Source organism: Notothenia rossii, assembly GCF_949606895.1.
Source record: "Notothenia rossii genome assembly, chromosome: 2".
NCBI lineage: Eukaryota > Metazoa > Chordata > Actinopteri > Perciformes > Nototheniidae > Notothenia > Notothenia rossii.
The window spans coordinates 56,029,392-56,054,105 of NC_136904.1; the positions used below are offsets into that span (position 1 = coordinate 56,029,392).

A 24,714-nucleotide genomic window follows, 5' to 3' on the forward strand; every position below is an offset into this window, starting at 1 on the left:
TTAAAGGGTTACCAGGAGCATGAGAATATCCTCCACAGAAGGGGTGGTGGTGCCGTGAATAAGGCCGAATATGGATACCGATGTGCGGACGGTAAAGCACCGCAAAATCCACCCCCTTTAGGTTAACCAGGGGCATGGAGTTCTGTAGGGTGTGAACATCTGGGTTTAGTCCGTGGGGGAGTGCTTAAGTCCGGGAGTCCGGGGACTCACGGTGTGCAAGGTTATGGAGGTGCCCATGTCAGGGACACATGCTGGAGGTCTGTGGTCCGTCCTTTGGGGGTCTTGGAGGGGCCACAGAGAGGAGATTTCCCCGGTCTCTGTCCTGGATGAGTGAAATAAACAGAGTCTCCATGTCAGGGACACATGCTGGAGGTCTCTCTCCCGAGAGTGGACGTCCATTGCCTGTAAATTGGTCTAACATTAGGTCTGTCACTTTGGCTAACCGCACCACTGTCTGTCGTCTCCCGCAAGTGGACATCCATTGTCACTTTGGCTAACCGCACCACTGTCTGTCGTCTCCCGCAAGTGGACATCCATTGCCCCTAAATAGGGCTCAGGATCCAGGACTCAGGATCCAGGACTCAGTATCCAGGACTCAGGATCCAGGACTCAGGATCCAGGACTCAGGATCCAGGACTCAGGATCAGCCACGACTCAGGATCCCGGCGTAGATAGACACAAAAATGAAATTTGGGGGAAGCTGGGTTATTCAGAACATGAGAGTACACAGGCACAGACAGAGAGAAGGAAGAAGTAAGGTGCCCCCCGACAGTCTAAGCCAGGGGTCGGCAACCCGCGGCTCTCGAGCCGCATGCGGCTCTTTAAGCCCTCTGCTCTGGCTCCCTTGAGCTTAGACAAAAATAAGAAGGAAATAAAATAAAAGTATTTGTAGGACTATTTATATTTTGTTGCATGGTTGAAAATGTTTCGTATCTTGTATTTTGAGGTGATACTGTGACACATAAATAAAAAACAAAACGGTTTTAATTAGGTCAACTAAAATATGCGTCATATCCTGCGACGGTCCCGCTTCAGCTCCTTTTCTTGCAGGTGAATAACATGACCCCCGGCTCGATGAGCGAACTATGGATAAATCAAAGAAAAGAAAAGTATCGGAGGAACACAGAGGGTTTAATTCTGCGTGGTTAGAGTTATCTGCTTTCACAGCAAACGATGCTGGCTTATCGGTATGTTTGATATGTGGAGAGAAGTTGTCAAAGGTGCTGCAGCCTTTACATGTACCTTCGAGGCTTCGAATAAAGAACTTAAAAGACAACGCTGCCTGCTTTCACCAGTTTATTATTGATTACTCTCATTGTACATCTTTACAGTATTGACGAGTTTAAAATATCCACGACAGTTGACAGGGTCAATGCAGTTTGGCTCTCCGTGGTGTCAAACTTGTTTTGCATATTTGACACCATGTTCTGTCCCAGTAGTTTTGCTGTGTCGTGGCTTGTTTTTCCAATTGTGTCGTACAAGTATAGCATTAACATTTTCGTCATTGGGATGATCTTGGACCCTGAGACTCTCTTCTCCTCGGAGAGTTCCACTGTTGCCTGGAAAAAGGGGGAGAGCAATTGCAGGCATGCATCTGCTGTTTCATAGTCCTCAGAGGACAGAGGTCTCACATCTGTTTTCAGCGTCGCAAGAGCTGCTCCCACTGACTGCCTCTCTTTGAAAAGGCGTTATAGCTTTAGGTAGGTGCTGTTCCAGCGGGTGTCCACTTCCTGAATAAGCTTCAGCACAGGGCGATTCATCTGCTCCTGCACTTCTCTGAGCTTCTCTTTTGCTGTTGTGCTGGTTTTAAATAGGGATGCACAGAATATTCGGCCGCCGAAAATTATCGGCCGAAAATGGTTAAAAAGGCCCTTTCGGCTTTCGGTTCTAGCACCGAAAAAATATCACCGAATGTCAGAGAACAGGGTTACGTTGGTAAGCTAACGTGTTGTTGTGATGACGTAATCAAAACGCGGCGACAAGCACGGCGCGCGACCATGCTCGCGGCTGGCTCACAGCCAACATGTCTGCCGCTTGGAGATATTTAAAAATATCAGAGAAAGAGTCGCGGATTGCGATTTGTAAAACGTGTTCAGCTGACATTTCTCGAGGGGGTGCAACTGCAAAGACTTTCACCACTTCGGGATTACTCCACCACTTGAAATCAAACACCCGGACAAATATGCGGAGTAAGATCACATCACAAGCACTGACAGCGAGAGACTGTTCAGCGCTGCCTCTCATGTGCTTGATGAGAAGAGGAACAGACTTATGGCTGATAAAGCAGAGAAGCTAATGTTCATTAAAAAGAACCTCCCACTTTTCCTTAATAAGTAGACAAGGCTCGCTTATCATAAGCTTATCTAGTTCTACATGTCTACTCTATACCCTCTTTCCTGAACAATTTTCATTGTGAGTTATAATTCACCATCTCAGGTTATCATTAGGGGGAAATGACAGCAGCACAGTGTTCAATATATTGTACTTTCGGCATAGACGTCGGAACTAGGGGTGCGGGGGGTGCGGCAGCACCCCCTCCCGTCAGCCTCAGGAATCACAGGATTAGCCTACGTTAAAAAAATAAAAATAAAGATTCTGAATTTAAACTAAATTTGTCTGACTTACATGTATTTCTTAATACAGATCTTTTGATGTGATATGCACCCTGCCTGGCTCAATACAGCAGCCTGGCTGGCATGGCATAGCTGTTGCTATGCAGACTGCATCTGACAGCTCACTGTGACGTTGGCCTATGTGTAAAAAAAAAAAAAAAAAAGTAGCGGGAATTTTTTTTTTTTATGTTTGCTGTGTTCGCGGCTCTCATTTGTTTTTAGCATATGCATAGGCTACATGATTTGAGTTCAACTACGCCAGCTAGAACTAGCCTATGTCTCAAAAACGAATTTCAGATTTTTTTACAAATCCGCCCGACCCAGCTAAACGTCCGAGAGAGACACCTAGAGGCTGTGTGCCAGCAACCGGACAGCAGCAGCAGGCAGCCGAAGGGCCCGGCGGCCCTCGGCCTCGTCCTCCCTCCCCAGCGCCACCACCAGCACCCGGTGCTAGCCAAGAAGAGGCAATATCATGCAAACCACCACAGGATTACAATTTTCCTGCCAAGAAGTTGGGTGAGAACTTCACTCGTTCCTGCAAGGCCGCCTGGTTCAGAGAGTGGCCGTGGCTGGAATACATCGCGGTCAGTGATGGCATTGTGTGTGGTGTGTGCAGGTCAGCTGTCAAGCGCAAGTTGGTCGGGTCAGAACAAGCTGACAGTCCGTTTTTGAAAGATACGGGCTTTTCAAACTGGAGAAAAGCAAAGGAGAAAATCAGAGACCACGAGAAAACACGCATTCATTTAGATGCGACTCAAAGATTGGCTGCGTTGAAAACTACGCCAATTAATGCGCTTTTGTCTGAGGCTGCTGCTAAAGAACAAATAACAGCCCGGAAAATGCTGGAGCTCGTTTTCAGCAGCGTGAGATTCCTGGGGCGCCAGGGACTCCCTCTGAGAGGAGCTGCAAATCGGGATGGGGTGTTGTGGCAGCTAGTGGTCGAGAGGGTACGCGCTGATCCTGACCTGCAAAACTGGATGAAGAGGAGGGACAATTGGATGTCGGGCAGCATCCAGAATGAAGTTCTGGAGCTGTTTGCCCATGACATCCAGAGGAAAATCGGAGCCAAAGCATCCGAAAGTCCTTTTTTCGGCTTAACTGCTGATGGGACCACCGACGTCAGTGGAAAAGAACAGTTCTCATGCAGTATACAATTTGCAGATGACAATCTTGAAGTCCAGAATTTCTTTCTGGGCTTTTACAACGCTCCAGACACAACCGCCGAGATGCTTTTTCTGTGCATTAAAGATGTCCTTGTTCGGCTAAATCTGCCGCTGGAGAAGCTGAAAGGCTACTGTTTTGATGGAGCCAGCAACATGTCAGGGAGGTTCAAGGGAGTGCAGGCAAGATTAAAGGAAACATGTCCTGACTCCTTGTTTGTCCACTGCGCAAACCACTCTCTGGATTTAGTGTTGCAAGAAGTGGCAAAAGAAGTGCGCCTTGTTGCCGATACACTGAACTTTGTTCGGGAAGTCACAGTTGTGATTAATGATTCAGCAAAGAGAAAAACGTTATACCAGTCTCTTTTTGGATGTGGAGAAGTGATCAACCTGCTTGCCCTGTGCCCAACTCGGTGGTGCGTCAGAGTTGTGGCACTGTCACGGTTGCTGGCATGCTATGGAGAGATGCTGCAGACATTTAGGACCTTGGAGAGTGACAGGATTGTCAAGGGGGAGACGCGTGCCAAAGTGGCAGGATTGCTCAAAAAGGGCACCACTACGCGCACAGTCTTTGGTTTGTTTGCCTGCGTTACCATGTTTACGCCATGTGAATCCGTGGCTCGGTCACTGCAAGGCACCAAAGTCACAGCCCTTGGATCAATGGAAGCTGCCAAACTTCTTTGCCAGCGACTGAACACACTCAGACAAGATGACACCTTCGCTGACCTTGTGGCCAAGACCATACAATACACAGAGCGCTACAACTTGAAGCCTCCTCATCCAGTGCGCACCAGCAAGACCCCAGCGCGTTTTCGCCATACAGCGGAGGAGGAGGAACGGGAGTTGGAGAACGAGGGTAAATAAATAGGCCTAAATAAATAAATAAATAATGCCAACAGTATTTTAAAATTAATCATAAAGCTCATCGGTCTGTAATGTTGAAAGAATGCAACAAATACGCACACAGAGCGTGCTCTCCAGCATTTGTGGACAGATTTGATCTATCCATAGAAAACGATATCATAGTTCATAATAATGTACTACATCCATGTACGCTTATTTGCGAAATTAGCCTGCAATTAATAATTCATTACAACGGTATCAACTGACTAAATAACGTATAGGCCTACTTTCATAACAAACCATATTCATAATTTGAATTTAAATTGAAAATTTAAGGTTGACCCACCCAGCTTAAATAGGCAGCCCATATGGAAACTATTTGTTGGTTGTTGTTTAACTGTTATATTTAACTATTAAAGAATATCCAAGCCTGTGGAAGAGGGAATTGTTTGAGGCCCTGGACTTGGTGCGCACAGAGGTGGAGCGGCGCTTTGACCAGGAAGGACTCCGCGTAGCTGCAGGGCGAGAGCAGGCAGTTCTACAGGCGGCCCAAGGGAAACGAGTGGATGTGGGTTCCCTGGAACTGACTTCCTTTTCAAGAGAGCAGCTAAGCCTTGAGCTGGACATCCTGAGCGACGTGTGTAGGGGGCGAGAAGTGAAAACCATTCAGGATGTATTGGCCATTCTGCACACCTTGCAGCCCCAATCCCGCTCCATGCTGTCGGAAGCGGAGAGGCTCATAAAGCTCTGTCTGGCTCTGCCCATTTCTGTCGCGGCATCCGAGCGCTCGTTCTCGGCGTTGCGCAGGTTGAAAACGTGGCTGCGCAATACTATTAAGCAGGAGAGACTCACTCATTTGGCCATTATGAATGCGCATAGCGACCTTCTCGATGAATGCGATGTCTCGACCCTGCTTAAAGAATTTATCAGCAGAACAACGGAGAGAAGGTCTACTTTTGGAACAGTTTAAAAGCCCTTACGAGCGCAAAGTAAACCGTTATTTTTCTGAATGTTCCATTAGGCCTATGTTCGTAAAGGCTGTATTATTCTGTTGATTTTCTGAATGCTGTAGGCCTATGTTATCGCCTATTAGGCTACAGTATGTTCCTTAATAAAGGCTTGATTAATTCATTAATTCATTTTGTTTCATACATTTTCGTAACAATTAAGATGCTGCGTGTGTTTATGTAGCCTATATCTGTTATGTATAGGCCTAGGCTATTAGGCCTACGTGTCGAGTTCGTTAATCATTGATAGTGTGAGTTTCCCCCCCGACCCTCCCAGCAAAAATCCCGCACCCCCCCCCCAGAAAATAGTTCCGACGTCCCTGACTTTCGGTATCTAAATGATACAATGTTGTTTACATTGCTCATGAGGACAGACCACCTTATTTGCAGATTCTTGAAATTGTCATTTAATTTGTAATTGATTGTGGATTTTGTATCCAGTTTTCACTTTATGTATCTTTATACAATGTTTACTACTTTGTTTATGAGGACAGACAGACAGCCTTATTGACAGATTCTTGAAATTCAATTGTAATTTCATTTGTAAATAGTTACATTCATGTGGATTTATCCAGTTTGCACATTTGTATTCATGCACTTACAACAACATTTGTTGTTGTTGAAGGCCTGGCTGTTACAGTCTTTATTTACACTATTTTGTAGTAGGCCTACTGGCCTAGATGTTTATTTTAAAGCACCTTGGCTTTGTTCTGAATGCACTTTGTTGTAGTTATCCTACAGAGAAAATAAAATGCACTTAACTTGGAATTAATGTACTGTATGCATTCAAAAGTGCTGAATAAATGTTTTATGGACCCATAATAGTGATTATTATTTAAGTTAAGTTTTGCCATAATCATTTATTTTTCCATAATCAGGCAGCTGAACAACATTGGTAAAAAATGTATACATTATATATATATATATATATATATATATATTTCTATTAATCATTTTCGGCCTTTCGGCATTCGGTTTTCGGCCAACCGTGTCCTATTTTCGGTATTGGTTTCGGCCAAGAATTTCCCATTCGGTGCACCCCTAGTTTTAAAGAACGTGACTACTTTTCTAGCCCTTGTGCGTAGGTCTTGTAGGCCAGGAGTTGCATCCAGAGATTTCTTCACCACTAAATTTAGTGAATGAGCAAAGCAAAGTGCATGTCTTAGATTTAAACTTCTGACAGAGGCAACCATATTTGCTCCTGCATCCGTCACAATTGAGGTCACTTTGCCTTCAGTGCCTCATTCCTCCATGAGAGACCTCATTGCAACAGTGATGTTAACCGCTGTATGAGCTTCAGGGAAAGGCAGCACTCCCAAAAGCACTGTGGCCAGCTTCGCAGAGTCATCCACATAATGGCAGGTCACTGCTAGATATGCGTCCATATTAATGGAGGTCCACATATCAGCAGTCAGGCTCACAGCCTCTACCCTCTGCATGACAGCCTTGGCCTTCGTCTTCTCCTCCTCATAGCGCTTGACCACCATCTCCTTTAGAACCCTTCTGGATGGAAGAGTGTATCTAGGATCAAGCAAGGCCACAAGCTCCTTGAAGCCACAGTCATCCACGATGGAAAAAGGCTGCGAGTCTTTCACCACCATATTCACAAGAGCCCAATCCAGCTCTCGCTTCCGGTCCAGTAAAACAAAGAAATAAAGACATAAAGATTATGAATCCCCTGGTTCACAGCAGCTCCATGTTTGGCACTGAAGTGCCTAATCATGGAGGAAGTATTCCCATGATACTTCAGTTCAGTTGAACACACCAAGCACTGAACCTGTAGAGACAGGCCTTTGTAAATAAAAATGCAATTTCAGTCTATAAAGCTATAGCCTAATGGCTACATTGATCATATACATAATTGTACTTTAATGCTACTTAATATAGATTTGAGATAAACCATAGCTATAATACTGTAGTTGTCCAACCTTATCATGCGCAATCAGATTGAAGTGATCCCACATCTCAGAACGACCTCTCTTCCTGGCTGGCTCCATAATGATCCAAACGCAATACTAACAACTCAACAGCAACAAGGCAAACTACGACGACAATCCCACAGATTGCCAAATTGTGCATTTTTTTGAGCGGTTATAAAGTGTCACTTACTAAGTGACGCTCAAATTCAAACAGTTTCAACCAGTCAGAATCGAGACGAGGCAGTGCATTGAATCACCTGATTGGACGGCGAACCAGTGAGTTGATTCATTCAGGAAATGAAGCAGTTGCTGGTTCGGACGTCACATGTCACGTGATTTGAAGCAGTTGCTGCTTCGGACGTCACATGTCACGTGATTTGAAGCAAGCTTCGAAGCACTGCTTCTATGGAATTGGAAGTCCAGGGTTGAAGCTCCGTTCGAAGCTTCAGTGTCAAACTGCCATCACTACCTGCACCTCACATCGTAACAATAAGGGTGCTTTGCACCCTCAGTTGAGACGTTATGCACCCTCATTTGAAAAATAAAATAAATCTACAGTGAAAAATATGACATATATAATAACAATAATAAGAAGAAGAATATAGTTGAAATAAAATAAATTGTAATTGTGGTTAAATAACATTGTCTGCTGCATTTATTTGGTCGATTTAAACGGTAAGTAACGTTATTATGTCAGGTGCGCGTGACCTGAGCCGCTGCACGTTCGTCATCTGCAAGTTGCTTACACAGAAGTCAATGATGGACATCAGAAAATGGTTAAAACAACCAGCCCTTATCGCCAGCAGTAACACTGCATCTACTGCAGGTAATAACAGTTCAGATCATGGGGACATTACGTTACCCGCGGCCACTGTCCTGGACACTAACGTGCTCCCGCCCGACTCGCCGGCTTTGCCCGCCTCGCCCACGGAGGCGGAGCAGCCGGCAAAACAGAACCTGCCCAGGTATATTTAAAAAGTACCCAACTCGCCTGTAGAGTGGGGTAAGGCGCTCATTTTGCAGCTCATGGTTTCAAAACAGAGATTGGCTGGAATATTCCAGTAAAAAAGATGCCATCATCTGCTATGCCTGTAGACATTTCGGTCTTAAAGGGGAGTGATTTGTAAAATATCCATAAAGAAAAAGTAAATCTGTTTAGCCTACAGTTCTGTTTCATATGGGTGTTGAGAAGTATCCATAGATCTCTTAATTTTGCTCTCAAAGTGCACCAGATTGATGCTTTTAACTTCAATATTTAAAAAAAAAAATCTTCCCGGGAGTGCATGCCCCCGGACCCCCCTAGAGGAGGTGAGGACCCCTTAGAGGATGTTGGGTACACTCCCCACTTATAAAAATAGCACTTTACCACTACACCCTCTCTAATCTCAGATGCACCCTGAGTCATATTGTTCTGGAACCGGGCCTGCCCCTGGGGGACCTTCGGTGGTGACGTGGTGCTCAACCCCATGCTTGGTGGTGAGCGCGGAGAAGGTGGGTAGCGTCAGGTCTGGAAATTCAGCGAACAACCTGAGAGAAATGTCTGCTCCCGACAGCGAGCCCGACAGCCGCCTTGCCAAGTGTACACACGAGGGAGGAAAATGTCAAGGCATCAACCAAGCGTTTATTTTTAACGTCCACCAGGAGTCCATGAGCACATAAAAAGTCTGCCACGAGGAGGGGAAAAGAAAGGTCCGCCGTCACAAAATCCCAGTTGAACCGCTGTCCTCCAATACACAAACACATAGGCCTCACGCCATACGTGCGAATGGGGCCGCCATTAGCCGTCGTCAACCGCGGTCCATGTCCCCCACGAGCAACGTCTTCCCTCGACGCAGGAACAACACTCCTGAGACTCTGTCGCTGACGAAGAAAAGCCTGCTAGTGCCGCCAATGCTCAAGGCCACTACTGAGCGCCGGCTCCTCCGTTTCCCGGAGGCATGTAACTGCAGGGAGCGACACACAGTTCTTCGACCTGGCCCCGAACCGCGCGTGGTAAAGACACTCTCCTGTGTCTCCACGCTGGCTTGGTAACGTCACGTCCAGCCTCCCCCAAGCCTTCTTAACTGTAGAGGGGGCGCCGAGCGTCACAGCTAGCGCCTCTGCACCGGACTGCTGGGTAGCCAGGAAAAAACGGTCGGCCTCTTCAGCCAAGGCGCGGGGCTCCGTAATGGACGTGTTGGCTAGCACCTTCTGAACCCGGGAAGGCAAGTTGCGCAGGAACATCTCCATTAACTAAATCCGGGGATCTTGCCCCCCTAGCAGATTTAGCATTTTCTCCATTGGATGAGATGACCTAGGCCAGAGGTGCCCAGTACGTCGACCGCGGTCGACCGGTCGACCGCGGGGGCAATGCTGGTAGATCGCGAGTCATTCATAAATAAATAAAAATCCAGCTCCGTTAAAATAGACAAAACAGGTTTTGATCCCTCCTCCCTTGGCCTCCCTACCACTTAATTCAGGAGTTGACTTGATTGACAGAAAAAGCGACCTATTGCTGTCCAGTCTGTTAACCCAGAATGCAAAGCGATACAAAATCAGTCAAGTGCCGGGAGAGACAAACAACAAAATGAGTGCGGGAACGAGCAAAAAGCTAAAGACATACCACTTCCACACAGAATGGGAGGGAGAATCTTTTTTTGTGATGTCACATTCAAAGGTTATTTGCCTTATTTTTAAAGCAAGCGTCGCTCTGCCAAAGAAAGGTAACGTGGAGAGGCATTATCGGAGTGTTCACAAGGCATATGACAGCAACTTCCCTCCGAGTAGCGAGTTGAGAAAGAGAAAGGTCATGTATTATTGCTACACAAACATTATCTCTTAGTCTTAGTGTCGCCAACTCGTTTCTAACATGCAAAAAGACAAACAAATGCGTCTATGGTCGGTGTATTTTCTATCTTTCCAATCCAGAAGAGATCTCTCTCTCCCCCGTCTGTTTGCAAGGGGGCGGGGCAGTTTACACACACGCATCTGCTACATGCAGCAACACACGGAGGAGATGGTGGAGAGAAGCGCTCCAAGGTGTGGTTAAATGTTACCCGTCTTGAGGTGGACAATGCTCGTCACCAAAAGTGTTTAGCATGTAAGGGCGGTAACACGAGCAATTTGTCTAAACATTTAGCAAAAGTGCACCACATTCAGACGGACGAATGCACCGGGTTCGACTATCTTTCTAGTCGCTCTGTGGCCCCATCCACGAGTAACGTTTCCACTTCAGGTGTTATGTATGCTAGCAGCAACACACGGAGTTAACTACATTATACAAACATGGGTTAATGATTAGAGGTAACTGAGTTATTTATTTTGTTAAAGTTTCAGCTATTCTGTTTCCAGTTCTGTCATAAGATTATTTAATAAGATTTGTTAAAACATTGTTGTTTCTTTTGATGTGAAATATTATTTATTTAATTAAAATAAAAAGCAATGTTAATTTTGTTCACAATTTGTTAAGTTAATTTAATAATATATGTATTTTTGAATCAAGTATTCATCTTTATTGTCTTCATTGTTAGTTTCCACATGCCTAAAACAACCTCAAACTAAATCTAAAAGTTGATGGCTAAATAAGAGCGTTTGAGAAATTGTGCAAGGCACAGAGTAGTAGTCCGAATAGTCGATTAATCGTTTCATTAATCTATAGATTAATCGATAATCAAATTAGTCGTTTGTTGCAGCCCTATTGTAGTTATCCCATGTAAAAATAAAACGTGTTATTCAGCAACCCTTGCAATTTGGGATTTTATTTTGGGTTGGTAGACCTCGGTTAGCTGGTCATTTCAAAAGTAGCTCACCAGCCAAAAAAGTGTGGGCACCCCTGACCTAGGCCTTGAATGTCAAGTATCTGGCGGGCCCTCTCCTTAGCAGATAAGCTAAATGTCTTAAGGAGAAGGGCCTTAATCGCCTCATATTTGCCATGGTGCGGGGGGTCTGCGATAAATCTCACCAACCTGGATGACTTTTTGTTTCATGTATACCATGTTTATCTAGGGCCTTTTTGTTTTGTTTTATGTATACATGTCACACTGTGGGAAACGATATTTCTGGATGTATAATATATAGAATTTTTGACAATAAAGCTGACTTTGACTTTCGCGCGCTTGCATATTTTAACAAAGCTTTTCATTTTAGCCACACTGAATTTAACTAGAAGTCATGGCTGTGTCAATTACCAGTCTGATATCGTTTTACAAAGATGACAAGAAGAGTGTAGATAGAGGAGAGAACCACTACAAGTCAGGACACGTTACAGTGCAGCCTAGATGAAGGTGTGCTTACCGGTGTTGTCAGGGCTAGCATGAGGGACAAGGTTTATAGTGTCGGTGAGTAGTGATAGCAAGAGTACCGTTAACCTAGAGTTAATTTATTCACATACATTCCCATCAACAAATCCATTTTATGTGTCACATGAAATCTTTATTAGGCAAGGCAAGGCAAGTCAAGTTTATTTATATAGCACTTTTCAACACAAGGCAATTCAAAGTGCTTTACAAAAAATGAAAGACATTAAGAAAATGGCATTTAAAATCAGTCATTAAAAAGAAAAGTTAATCAAATAAACATTAAAAGAAAAAATACATGGATAAAAGTTACAGTGCAGTCTAAGATATGAATAGTTCAATTAAAAGCAGCGACAAAAAGAAAAGTCTTCAGCCTGGATTTAAAAGTAGTAAGAGTTGCAGCGCACCTGCAGGTTTCTGGGAGTTTGTTCCAGATATTTGGAGCATAATAACTGAATGCTGCTTCTCCATGTTTAGTTCTGACTCTGGGGACAGAAAGCTGACCAGTCCCTGAAGACCTGAGAGATCTGGATGGTTCATCATTTAGCAGGAGGTCAGAAATGTATTTTGGGCCTAAACCATTCAGTGCTTTATAAACCAGCAGCAGTATTTTGAAATATATTCTTTGACACACAGGAAGCCAGTGTAAAGACTTCAGAACTGGAGTGATGTGATCCACTTTCTTAGTGTTAGTGAGGACTCGAGCAGCGGCGTTCTGAATCAGCTGCAGCTTTCTAATACATGTTTTAGTGAGACCTGTGAAGACACCATTGCAGTAGTCCAGTCTACTGAAGATAAAAGCATGGACAAGCTTTTCCAAATCCTGCTGTAACATCAGTCTTTTTATCCTAGATATGTTCTTTAGGTGATAGTAAGCTGATTTAGTAACTGTTTTAATGTGACTGTTGAAACTCAGGTCAGAGTCCATGACTACACCTAGATTTCTGGCTTTATCTGTTGTTTTGAACATTGCAGACTGAAGCTCAGCGCTAACTTTTAAACGTCCTGCCTTGGCTCCAAAAACCATTACCTCAGTTTTATCTTTGTTTAATTGGAGAAAGTTCTGACACATCCAGTCATTGATTTGTTCAATGCACTTACTCAGTGTTGTGGCGCATAGTCTCCTTGTGAAATGGTTACGTAAATTTGTGTGTCATCCGCATAGCTATGGTAACTTATTTTGTTGTTCTTCATTATCTGAGCCAGTGGTAGCATGTAGGCGTTAAAGAGAAGAGGCCACAAGATTACAAATATTACACACCAGAAAACACAGAAATATCCATGAAATAAACATACAGTAGGCTATAAACAATTAAAGGGATAATTGGGAAGGCATTACAAATGTAAATATATTTTAAATAATAAAACAATCCCACAACCACAGGTATCTACAGGAGAAGAGGGAATTCTCTCCACAAAATGTGAATGCCCATGTGGAGAATGGAAATGCAGTCATACGGTTGCATGAGCCATATTTGCCATCCACAATTTCAGCTGCACTGACACCCCCTGTCAGTGGAAGAAGCCAAAGGCAGCTAAACGTATGCATTCAGTGGAGGATGTTGCAATGTTGTGGTTGTTAGAGTGTTAGGTTTCCTGTCAGCTCGTCTGTTGGGAAGATATAAAATATTAGTTTCATGGAAGTCACCCCTTCACATATAAGAGCATTAAGACATACAGTAAATAGGCTAAAACAAAACATCTAAAGATATAACCTTGCACTTTGATAAGTCTCGTGAACATTTTCACTATTTTGACATTTTTATAGATCAAAATTGAACTAAAGAAATAAATGGTAGATTCATCCATATTGAAAATAGGTGTCAGCTGCTACACTAATTATAATAGTTATATTTCTTAATTAATTAAGATAAGATATTACTGTATTGATCCCAATTTGGGAAATGTTTGTGTTGCAGCAGCATAACAAGAAAAACAAAATATAAGTTATTATATATACAAAAGTATGTGAGGGATGGGATATTAAATTGAATATAAATGTAAAATGTACATGTGCTTTTACGTCCAAGAGAAGCTATGGAGCAGAGAGTTCTCTGTCAGCCAGAGGTGATTTGTTATTAGATCAATATGTCAAACTGATTTCCCTGACTACAATCTTTAGTTACATGGTGAAACGTTATGCTGCTTGTACTAATTAGACTTATCATATAAGCCACACAGGTTTTAATAGGATGTATTCATTATCTTTACTTATGTTTACTTACGGTCTTTTCAGCAGCGCCATCTCTATAACGGCGATACAGTCACTACCCATTATTTACATTTCACCGTGACATGGACAAAAATGTAACGTCAGCTTACCTCATGGCACGAATCCAGACTCTCCTTTGGAAAACATTGGCCGGGAAACAATAGAACAAGCACGTTTCATGCGAAGACCTGTGGCTGCAACCCGGAGCAAAGCAACAAACCATTGCGTAGCTAACTAGTAGCGCTAGCTTTAGCTAACGTTAGCTAACGAAACGAACTGCCGAGTAAAATTGGAAAACACTGGTAATTAATTATTCTATCATTTGTAAAACTACGGTGTTAAAAACGCCAATTTCAAAAATACAGATTCTAATGGTCAGATATAGATATACAGATACTAAAGATAGGCATGTACTTGCTTTCAAGCAGAACACAGGGGAAAACAAGCTTAGCGGGAGTGTTTACGTATGCGGCGTAAAGACGTACAACGGCCTCGACAATTTCTGTAGTCCTATTCAGCCACTCGGTAACAACCATCGTTTTTCAGACACGTAAACTCTTCAAAAATCACCAGTGGGGTCACTGCTGATGTATTTAATGTCGTAGAACAAAACGTCAATTACCTCTTAAATTTGTGTCAACCACAGACCTTTTTCGAGCTATTTTCCAAAACCCTATGGAAAAAATGCATTGCTTTTTGAGGAAGGCACCGGAAGTGCTAAAAATGCTAACTTACTTCCGGGTTTTACGACGCGTCACTGCGGCTCTCTATATATGGGTTATGGCTAGAAAGGATCCGTCTAATGTAAATATGACGTCACGTTCTCGTTCTAACTCTCGTTGTAATCGGAGCGGCTCGGTTGTAATCGGAGCGGCTCGGTTGTAATCGGAGCGGCTCGGGATTACGTTTGGGATGGCGAGAAACTAAACTATATTAAGTATGTAAATACTTGTTAGCGGTCTTGCTGTTGAAAGAAGAATGACAACACTGTAGATCAACAACACTATGGTTTATTTTGTATTCACAGGCAAGTCAACGTTGTTGCAGTAAAAGTCCCAAGATAGCTCCTGGTGCAATAAAATGTATGTTACATGTTACTGCTGTAGATGTGTTTACCTCTTGTATATCCCGTTGGGTAGTTTAATCTGCAGCAATGCATCATATTCTATAATATCATCATATATGTGTAGGTTTGTCTCTGTCGTATCTTTCAAAAGTAAAGTGAAACAGCTGTTTTCAGCTTTGTGATGATGCATTTTCCAGCTGATCCAAGAGGCTTTTTAAACACCTTACTTGGCTTAGGAGGGAGGGGAATTTTCTCAACACATAAAGGAACACTTTATCCTTCAGTTTATCACAAACATTACATCAACACATTTGGAGATCCTAATTTGAATCCAGTCTGTAATTTGATATTAAGGTTTTAATAATGAAATGAGATCATGAATCGAGTTCAAGGTTAAGATCATCTTTATTATCCTATGTACAAAAATTAACATACAACATTAATATAACAGTAACGAATAAAACAAAATAACATTATGCAACTCTGATCTTCTTGCTGATACTTTTCAAAGTTACTTTTACATTTGCTCTACTTCTCCTGCTACTGTTTGCTCTGCTTTCAACTTCTCTTTCAACTCTGCTCTTTACTCGGCTTTCCCTGTTTCCTCTGTTCTCCTCTCCTCATCTTCTCCTCAGACTATCCTCCTTTTGCTTTATCCTCTCCTCTCCTGTTCTCCTCTCCTCATACTCTCCTCCTTTTGCTGTCTCCTCTCCTCTGTTCTCCTCATCTCCTCTCCTCCTCAGACTCTCCTCCTTTTGCTGTTAGATATTTAGACTGTAATGACAGCTTATGATATACTTTTTATAACTACATCAATCACATGCAATGGATTAAAAACGTTGTTTTACTTACCACCTCTTTACAGCTCCATTCAGCTTCCAACATTCACCTGGCGGTGGTGCCTTGGATGAAAAAAACTTTTGATATGATACAATACAACAACAATAGTTAACACCTATCCACAGCAATAAGCACAATGAGAAGACTAATGGTCACTTTTATACCAATTTCTATTGGAGTGAAATGAACTGTGCCATGTCACATAGGATTGGAATGGATGATTGGCTGTGTTTTGTGAATATAGAGGAGATGGCAAAAGTAAATATACTTTATTCTTACCTAAAGCATCTATCCTCCTCTTCGTACCCCTGCCTGCTCCTCCCGCATTAGACTCTGGGGACTTAGCTCTTAAAATCTTGTTCAAGCTGTCCACTCTGTAGTTGGATCTCATGACCTCAGCTTTATGACCCACCCGGCCTGAAATAGGGTGTCTACGATGGCTGGTACTGAGAGGTGTTATGGTCCTCTTCTGCCTTTTGTGTTTGGGGGGCGTGAAGGTGAGAGGAAGACTACTGTCATGTGGGGTGTGTTGCTTTACGTCCTCCAAAAGATCATTTAGTCTTGATATCACTGTACACATGAACGTCTCATCCTGTAGGTGGTATGTATGGAATCAAATTAGGGTCAATAATATTCACAAATTATTTCACAGTCTGCAGTTGTATATCACCTGTTGTGCGCATGTGAAAAGATTTTGTGCACGTGTAAAAAAGTTTTGTGCACACAGATATAATTTGCTCGTGTAAAAACATGTTGCAGCTGTAGAAATATTTTGTGCGTGTGTGAAAAGTTTTTGCAGATATAATTTGCACGTGTAAAAAAGTTTTGCAGATGTAGAAATATTTTGTGCAAGGATATTTACAACAGTGAGGTTTCACAAAGTCTGAGATACGGACACACACATTTCCTATCTGTGTGTGCGAACCTGAAGTTACAAGCTACAAGCTGCTATTTACGAGTACGAATTTTGACCCTGTTTTTACGCCTGAGTATGCTAGCCAATCAGCACGTTGCCCACTGACTAGCCAATCAGCACGTAGCCCACTGACCATCCAATCATAGGACACAAGGTTCTAACGCGTTCGTTTTGCTGACCTGCACCACTTGGAGCGTGCTTGCGGGAGTCAACATGGAGGAGCCCGAGGCGAACTCTTGTGGGACACAGGTGGGTTAATTACATGCTACCACGGAGCATGCCACTACAGTTTTAATTAACTAACGTTACATCGTAATTAACTAAATATATCAAGACAGCTGTGCGTGCATCCCGGAGTTACTTAAATTCAGTGGTGGGCCGTCAGGCCCAGCAAGGCCTTCTCTGCTGGCCTAAACATCATCAGAATATAAATTAAATTTTGATATATTTTTTCCACAAATATGTATTAAATTATTCCCTGTAGTCTATTCTCTTCATTTCATAGCTTTCCTCTTGGTTGCGCTGCTTCCAGCCTCAGAACGAGATTTGGAGGGTTGGCCTTTATGTTAGAGCTTTTATCCAATCATATTTCAGCCATAATGTGTTGCCAGGGTCCAAGAAATCTGCCCTTAGGCCTTCAGAATCAACAGTGCGGGCGCCTGTAGATTAAAGTGAACGGAAAAAAAACTGTGGCGTTAACCAATCAGATTTTGAGTTGGCGACAACGGGCCAGCTAGCAGGCGTACGATGACGTTAGCACGTGCACGTCTTTTGATTGGATACGCACTATTGAGAGGCAGAGCTATGTAGAGCTAGCAAACTGAACTTGAATTTGAACGAGCTAATTTGTGTAGATTTCTACAAGCTGTTTTTTTTCAACCCACAATGGCTGAAGGAGGAGAAGAGATCGATTTGGTCGCAGATATAATTACAACGCCATTTTCAAGACGAACTTTTCAAGAAAAGCTAGACATCGTGAGAAGAGAACGGCCAACCCCGACGCTAGCGAGCCTATCACAGCGGGGGAAAGGGTTTGTCCGCCACTTTCAAATCACTAACTACGAGCGGTACCCCTGGCTCACAGCCTCCGAGAGGCACTGCAAATTGTACTGCTGGGAATGCCTGCTATTTGCAACTGATCGATTTGGTGTTTGGAGCCACACTGGATTTGCAAACTTGAGTTGTCTAACCAAGGCAGCAACGGGACACCAAAGCACGGCTGGGCACTTACAAGCAATGGTGCTTTTGAAAACCTTTGGGGACACCCGAGTGGATCTACAGCTCAACGAACAAGTGCGCCGGGAAACGGAGCTCCACAACGAAAGGGTGAACAAAAATAGGGAAATATTGAAAAGACTGATTGATTGTGTCCTGTTTTTGGGTAAACAGGAACTTTCATTTAGGGGACACGATGAAAGCGCCGAGTCCAGAAACAGAGGAAACTACGTGGAGCTTCTTTCTTTGCTTGCTGAGAACAACACAGACTTGCATTACCACCTGTCCACAAACAAAGTGTTTACTGGGACGTCAGGCAAAATACAAAACGACCTGATTTATGCTATTGCTGAAGTGATGGGAGAAGAGATCAAAATGGAGATTAAAAAAGCACCCTTTGTCGCTGTTATGGTGGACGAAACGACAGACGTGGGTAATGTAGCACAACTGGCACTTGTCCTGCGTTATGTGACGGACACAGGTGTCAAGGAGCGGTTTGTCAGATTTGAAGATGTTACAAGCGGCAAGCGAGCTGATGACATTGCCGCTCTTATTTTCCGTTTCATGGAGGAATATGAATGTAGTCTGGATAAAGTTGTGGCACAGTGTTATGATGGCGCAGCGGTCATGGCATCTGGACTAAACGGGGTGCAGGCTAAAGTTAAGGAGAGGGCACATATGGCCTTATTCATTCACTGCTATGCACATCGACTAAATTTAGTACTGACTCAAGGGACCTCAAAGCTTAAAGAATGCAAGGTCTTTTTTGCCAGCCTCAATGGCCTTGCAGCATTTTTCTCCAGATCCCCTAAGCGCACGCAACTGCTGGATGACATTTGCAAGCGTCGTCTTCCTAATGTTGCACCAACGCGGTGGCAACATACATCGAGATTGGTCAATGCAGTCTTTGAGAAGAGAGTTTCCCTAAAGGAGGTGTTTGACCACATACTGGAACATCATGAGGAGTATGATGGGGATACTATGCTTAGCGCTGATGGATTTAATGCACGTCTGGATGATTTTGAGTTTTGTTTTTTGCTTGAAACATTCAATGGGATTTTTAAGCATTCAGATGTGCTCTTTGGAATACTACAGAAACAAACATTGGATGTACAATTCTGTCTGACAAGGGTGAACGAGTTTTGTGACACAATTGAGCGAGAGAGGTGCCAGTTTCGTCAGATCTACGAGGACACAGCGCGCATCTCAAGTGGTCCGAGCGCACGCAGAGGCCCACGTACAGCACAAGGAGACCTTCGCGCATACTACCAACAACTCCACAGCAATATTCTGGACAACATTCTTTGCCAGATACGGAGTAGGTTTCAAGACCACGACAAATTAATGTTTCTCTCCCTCCTGGACCCCCAGCACTTTAAGACCTACCGGAAAAAATTCCCGCATACAGCCTTAGCCAAATTAACACAGAGTCACGGAACACTGTTCGATCTGTCCCGGCTAAAAACAGAACTGACTGTAATGTATGCCATGACTGATTTTGAAGGGAAAAGTCCCATTGATCTCCTTGATTTCCTTAAGCAGAAAAATCTGAGTGAGAGCATGGGGCAGCTTTACACATTGGCATGTGTGGCAGTGACTATCCCTGTGTCTACTGCTTCTGTCGAGCGGTCATTCTCGGCCTTAAAGCGAATTAAAACTTATGCCAGAAATTCTACTGGACAGACTAGGCTTTCATCATTAGCCTTCATGTCTATAGAAAATGACTTATTGGTGGAACTGAAACGCACAGATAAACTGTACAACAGAGTCATTGAAGTCTTCTTGAGGAAAGAAAGGAGGATGGATTTTGTATTCAAATAATCAGTTGTTTTGGTGAGTACAAAGCATTTTATTTTTTATTTTATTTTAATATATTTTTGTCATTTTATGTCGTTAATATTAAATCAATATTAACGAATTAATATATATGTAATTAAAATGACAAATATATAAAAAATAAATGTTTGATGCTTCTGCAAGAGATATAGAGATGTGTGTGGCGCACTGGCTCAGCTGTGCAGTAAAAGTACTCAAGGAGACTTGTTGAATTGTTTTGGTTTAACCTTTATCAAAGTGGACATTCAGTGCTAGGAATACACTTTCACCACTGTCGCAAATATATCCTCATGAACAAATGCAAATTATTTGTTTGTTTTCTTTTATTTTCAGTGAATAGTTTGTGTCTTTATCGTCACGTTTCTTAAATGAAACTGCTTTGGGTGCGACAATGCGCTGTTTAGTGAACAAACTTGGTTTGGTGGACTTAATAAAACTTTGTAGACTAATGCCTTAAAAGCCCCTTTTATTTTTAAGTTTTGACCGTATCCAAGCGATCTTAAAGCTGGTAGTTTAACACTCTTAATTGTAAATGCGGATATATTGATTATAAATGCTTCGGAAATATTAATATAACTCTGTTGTACTTGACTATGTTAAGGTGATGCAATGCCCGGTTATACTGCGTTTCTGTCTAAATGTATAGTTTCTAGAGCCATGGCGTCATAATGATGGTATTAAGAGGTGGAATAATTCAGGTAGGACTGTGTAGGACATCACTGAAGGCCTAGGTGTGAAATGCACGGCCCGCCACTGCTTAAATTATATATTTAACGCTAGCTAGTTGATGTGGTCTTTGCTAATACTACTTTGTGCCACCCTCCTTTTTTGGGCTCAGTACTATCCCAACAAAGTATTTCCATTTACCTATATATAAAACAACATGGTAAAGCAGTAAAATACAGCTCATCTTTAAAAACGCAAATGTCATTTATTTGATGTATTTCCACAACCTCTTGTTGTCTTTGAATGCAGCCTCTCCATCCCAACTCGAACAGCTGACAAAGTTCTGGTTAGGGTGGGAAATCCCTACAGACACCTTGAAGGTCCGAGTTGTGAAGGGGGCGTACCTGAAGTCTTCCACATGTTTTGGCACATTGTATGTACCTGGGCACTTCCAAAACTATGAGGACTTGCATGTGGAGAGCTGCATTGCAACCTATGTTACAGGCTTTGGTCTAGTTTAGATACTGCTCATCAGTATGATTCTGTTGCAAAAAAAACATTATTTCAGTGTTATGGAGCTTCTGCTTTTGTTCATTGGTGTAAAAAGGGATTTTGTCTTTGGTATTCTTTCACCTGAAAAGAGATCTCCATTTTAAGAATATCGACTCACAGAAACGAAACCTTTTGAGATTATTACTACTTCATTTGTTCCAGTGGTCAGCTCAAAATTGAACTTGAACATGACATTTTGTGACAGATACTATAACCTTTGCCTGGTACTCTTTTTGTACTGCATTTTGTTGGAAGGGCTGTTTGGATTGTGCCATATGTAGTTCTGGCACCTGGTTCAGGTAGTTGTAACCAATGGCATCATTCATTCTGTTAATAGAGTCAATATTTTGAAAATGGTCTATTACAGTACTTGTTATTGCTGATGTATTTACTTGAATCCTACAGCTCTTGTATCCAAAGATTCTAAGAAATAAACCATTGACCATTGACTTTGGATGTTTGCCTCATTTCAATTTACCCACATTTTACATTTTTCACAACAATCAAAATTTGAATTATTATATTATATACCTTAAAATGTTCTGCGGCTAACAAAGTAATTTCCATTCATTAATTCAGTAACATTTCAGGTTACTACAAATAAAGTAGGCCTCTAAAATTGAAATACATTTATTTTCCTTTTCAAAATGAGAATATAACAGTCATGCCCTTTATATATATATATATATATATATATATTCCATCATCCTCTACCCAACCACCCCCACAAAAGTACCACGTATCTCCAGATGTGTTGGTGTTGAATGTTTGTGATCAACTGAAGGATGAAGTGTTACTTAAATTCTTCTTCAGCTAAATAAACTCTTTAAAAAGCATCTTGGATCAGCTTGAAAAGTAGTCGTCACAAAGCTGAAAACAGGCTGTTTTTCTGACTTTGTAGAGATACGTGGTTTTCACAGGACAGAGACAAAGATACAAACACATGATGATCTTATAGAATATGATGCATTGATGGAGATTAAACTAGCCAACAGGATATAAAGGATTTATATGCAACTAATTACTGAATACTTCTTCCACTGCTGAAAGTTAGTATGCATTGTGCCTTATGCTTCCTGACTTGATTCAAGGACACCCTCTATGTAGTGAACTACAGCACTATAGATGTCTGCCCCAAAACACAATGAAGGAGCAGTAGGATTAAAAAGTTGATTCTGTCAAGGGGAGAACACTGAGGCATGAACTCAATTGCACGACTCAAAACTCAGACTCAGATAGCGTTTCAAAATAAAGACTTTACTGGAATTTGCACAGTAATAAAACAAGGAAAACAAAACCACTCTTTCGAGGAAAACTATAATGCGATCTATAGCATAGGTCCGTGAAAAGTCCGTGAAAAGGTCCGTGAGGTAAGCCGATACGTGGTCTTCGAGAGACAACGAACTGACAATTAACAGGAGGGAGCTAACACAATATATACACAGGTAAAGGGGACACAGTTGGAAACAATCAGGGCGGGGAAAATAATCAAGGACGCAGGAGACAGAAAAGGGGCGGGGAGCGTGGAGGCCTGAAATGAGAGGAAGAAATAATTAAGGGTATAGACATAAAGCACAAGACAAAGGGACATGACAACTCTAACATAAAGAATAAACTTTCACAATAAGTTTCTTGGACATGACAGTACCCCCCCTTCTAGGGACGGCTCCTGACGGCCCAGGCTCCTCTGAGTTGAGGCGGTCAAAATCCTCAATGAGGCTTTTGTCCACGATGAAGCGGGAAGGAATCCATTGCCGCTCCTCAGGACCATAACCCTTCCAGTCAACCAGTAACTGTCGCCCTCTACCCCTTTTCCGACTAGCCAATAGTGACTTGACCGTGTAAACCGGACCTCCATCGATCATCCGGGGGGGCGGGGGGGGTTTGACGGTGGGAACCATAGCGCTCTCCTTCAATGGTTTTAATTTCCCTACATGGAAGGTGGGATGTACCTTCATGGCCCTGGGAAGCCGTAGTCTCACTGAGACTGGGTTTATGACCTTGGTGATGGGAAAAGGACCCACAAACCGGGGAGCCAGTTTTCGGGAGAGTACGTGGAGGGGAAGGTCTCGTGTAGAGAGCCAGACTTTTTGGCCTGGCTGGTATACAGGGGCTGGTCGGCGTTTTCGGTCTGCTGCTCTTTTAACCAGTTGTGAATTTCTGCAGAGTATCTTCCTAGCCGCAGCCCACACGCGCCGACAACGCCTGACCAGAGCGTGGGCAGACGGGACCGTGACCTCCCTCTCCGTGGCTGGGAACAGTGGCGGTTGGTAGCCATAAACACAGTGAAACGGGGACAGGCCCGTGGCAGAAGTAGGGAGGATGTTGTGTGCATACTCAACCCAGGTGAGGTGCTCGCTCCAGGAGGATGGATTCTGGGACACCAGGCAGCGCAGGCAGGTCTCCAGTTCTTGATTTAGGCGCTCTGTCTGGCCGTTAGACTCCGGATGATATCCAGACGAGAGACTGACCGTGGCACCGATGAGGCTGCAGAACTCCTTCCAGAAGCGTGACACAAACTGGGGGCCCCGGTCGGAGACAATATCCTTAGGGAAACCATGAAGCCGAAACACATTCTGCATCATGACCTCCGCCGTTTCCTTAGCTGAGGGCATCTTTGGCAGAGCAATGAAATGTGTCATTTTGGAAAATCTGTCCACTACCGTGAGAACTGTGGTTTTACCTCTAGAGAGGGGCAGGCCAGTGACGAAGTCCATGGAGATCTCTGACGAGGGCCTGTTGGGAATAGGGAGTGGTTGTAATAACCCTATTCGCGACCTGGAAGAGGTCTTGTTTCGAGCGCAGATAGGGCACGCCTCCACATACTCCTTCACCTCCTTCTCCATGGATGTCCACCAGAAACGTTGTTTAACAATGAACATAGTTCTCTTGACTCCGGGGTGACAGGTGAGCAGCGAAGTGTGAGCCCAGTGGATCACCTGTGGTCGCTCGGCCTCCTGAACAAAAATCCGGTTAGGCGGGCAACCCCTTGGTGCAGGAGCTCCAGCATTGGCACGTATTACCTCCTTCTCTACTGGCCAAGTCAGCGCTCCTACCACCCGGTTCAATGGGATGATGGGTTCCGGCTCCTTGGCTGCAGGCACAGGGTCAAACAGACGGGACAGAGCGTCAGGCTTGACATTCTGAGACCCCGGCCTGTAGGAAAGAACAAAGTCAAAACGGTTGAAAAACAAGGTCCACCTAGCCTGGCGGGAGTTCAGTCTTTTGGCCTTTCTGATGTACTCCAGGTTCTTGTGATCGGTCCAGACCACAAAAGGATGCTCGGCTCCCTCCAACCAATGCCTCCACTCTTCCAACGCTAACTTCACGGCCAGCAACTCACGGTTTCCCACGTCATAATTTCTCTCTGCCGGGGAGAGCTTCCTGGACAGGAAGGCGCAGGGGTGAAGTTTGTTGTCCTTCTGTTGTTGCTGAGAGAGGACCGCTCCCACCCCCTCGTTGGAGGCATCCACTTCCACCACGAACTGGCGAGTGGGATCCGGCATGGTAAGTATGGGGGCAGTGGTGAACATCTTTTTCAGCCGAGAAAAAGCCTCCTCAGCCTGAGGAGACCACACAAAAGGCACCTGAGGGGA

At 43.5% G+C, this 24,714-nt stretch overlaps 1 protein-coding gene across 1 annotated transcript; it reads left to right on the forward strand.

Moving 5' to 3' along the window:
- Positions 1 to 3,451: 3,451 nt before the first annotated feature.
- On the forward strand, positions 3,452 to 5,585 carry LOC307029640 (zinc finger MYM-type protein 1-like; the record flags this gene model as incomplete). Its single annotated transcript, XM_079665721.1, has 2 exons — positions 3,452 to 4,628; positions 5,035 to 5,585. The coding sequence occupies 2 exons, from the start codon at positions 3,452 to 3,454 to the stop codon at positions 5,583 to 5,585; spliced, it is 1,728 nt and encodes a 575-aa protein (XP_079521847.1).
- Between the last annotated feature and the right edge of the window lie 19,129 nt (positions 5,586 to 24,714).